We start from the raw sequence: 1690 nt of genomic DNA, 5'->3' as shown, positions 1-1690 counted from the left end.
TTTTTTTTGGTTTTTCGCGGAGGCGCCCATACGGTAGTAGATCCCCACTAGTTTCTGTTATAACTTTATTAACTGAATTTGAAGTATCTCGTACAGTGAGTTTTTCCATTATATTCTTCAACTCTTTCATGTTATTATTGGCTTCACGCTTATACGCATTCTTGGTGTCAACAAGACTGGTGTTAACAATAATTAATGTCATTGTCTAAGCTCTACTCTATAGTTTATTAGATAAGTTATACTAGAACTTCTTTAAATTCATCATGAGAAAAATTAGTTTAGCTGAATACATATCTACAAGTACCGTCTTTAGCTCTTCGACGATCTCAGGATTGTCATTGCCTAGCATTATCTCGCCTTTGAGTTTGATGTACTCTTGCTTTAACGCTTCTCTTGGATCCTGTAGTGGATTTTTGAACTCGTATTGAATGTGCGTGATGCGCAAGATCTCATGGAATAGCTGCTTATCATCCATAGGTAGCTTATTGTAGGCTTCTTGATCTACTTCCTTATCATAAATCAAAGTCTTCAGTATTTTAGCTACAACCGGAGACACACTACGTCGCTTTCCAACTAATTTCCGGTTTGGATACACGATCTTGAGCTCTCCATCGTTTAGTCTCTCAACTTGAACAAACTTTGATCCCAAGCGTTTATATACAAGATCGCTGGCCATCCCAGTACCTTCGATATCTCGTAGATTGTAGCCTGCTCTAGTCATACGCGCACCTTGTAAACCTGCCCCTTTCAGCCCTCGCCCCCTTGCCACCGATTCCATCTCAGGACTGGTTGGTCGTGATTGCATAGGAGATTCCGGATCTTCGATCTCATCTTCTTGTTTCAGTATAGTTCTAGAGACTACCTTGGGTACCTTTAAGGCATACAACGTTGAATTAATACTATTTAGAATTGATATTTCCTCCTGGGACAGCTTCGGATGGCTTTCTAAGAAATTCTTAGCATCAAGCAGTTCATCAACAAGCATAGTATACGTAGACATCCAGCGAATATTTCTTTTAGCTGTAATAAATTCATCTCCTGCTACATCTTGACCATTTGATCGCTTTAGAAGTTTGGCATCTTTACCGAAAACGTCAATCCAGCAGGGCTAATTTTATGGAAGTCATCGTCCACTAACCATGGGTTACTTTTGTAAATAAATTCTATTTTTGCTTCATAATTTTCGTCGGTACGTGCTCTAGCTGTATCGGGCGGGTTGGATACTGTACTATCATCTAGTCGGTGCTTGCGATTAGCTGCATAGTATTCGATGCCTAGGTTTGGAGGGATATCTAGTTGTATTTTGTAATTTTCTGCTTCTGTTAAAAATCTTCGCATAGTTTCTTCCCAGTTTACAAGGGCATTTGCGTTTTTGGTCGAAAGCTTCTCTCCATTAAAAGATAGATCAAGCGTTAAGGGATCAAGCTTGTACGACTCATTAAGCACCGATTTATCTTCCTTGCTGAATGGATGAATGGTCAGCTTATTAGTGGTTTCTCGGTTCGTCGATAAAATGGATAGAAGAGCGCTCTTATAGAATTTTTGATTGACATTAGTTGAGAATTCATGCACCCTTTCCGTATTATTAGTTTCGACGTTACTCTTCAATGCATTGAATGCATTTGAAAGTCTAATACGACTGTCTTCGTGATAGTCGTGTATCTTCTGATTAAGATAATTCAGTGTTGCT

The 1690-nt window shown here is 39.1% G+C and overlaps 1 protein-coding gene across 1 annotated transcript; it reads right to left on the bottom strand.

Moving 5' to 3' along the window:
* Positions 1 to 241: 241 nt before the first annotated feature.
* On the bottom strand, positions 242 to 721 carry PPTG_06488 (hypothetical protein; the record flags this gene model as incomplete). The annotated part of the gene is made up of 1 exon (XM_008900414.1): positions 242 to 721. One exon carries the CDS (start codon positions 719 to 721, stop codon positions 242 to 244), a length of 480 nt encoding a protein of 159 aa, XP_008898662.1.
* Between the last annotated feature and the right edge of the window lie 969 nt (positions 722 to 1690).

Source organism: Phytophthora parasitica, assembly GCF_000247585.1.
Source record: "Phytophthora parasitica INRA-310 unplaced genomic scaffold supercont2.9, whole genome shotgun sequence".
In the NCBI taxonomy this organism is placed as follows: Eukaryota; Oomycota; class Peronosporomycetes; order Peronosporales; family Peronosporaceae; genus Phytophthora; species Phytophthora nicotianae.
The sequence above is the reverse complement of the archived record's forward strand: the minus strand, read 5'-3'. Positions and strand labels throughout refer to the sequence as shown.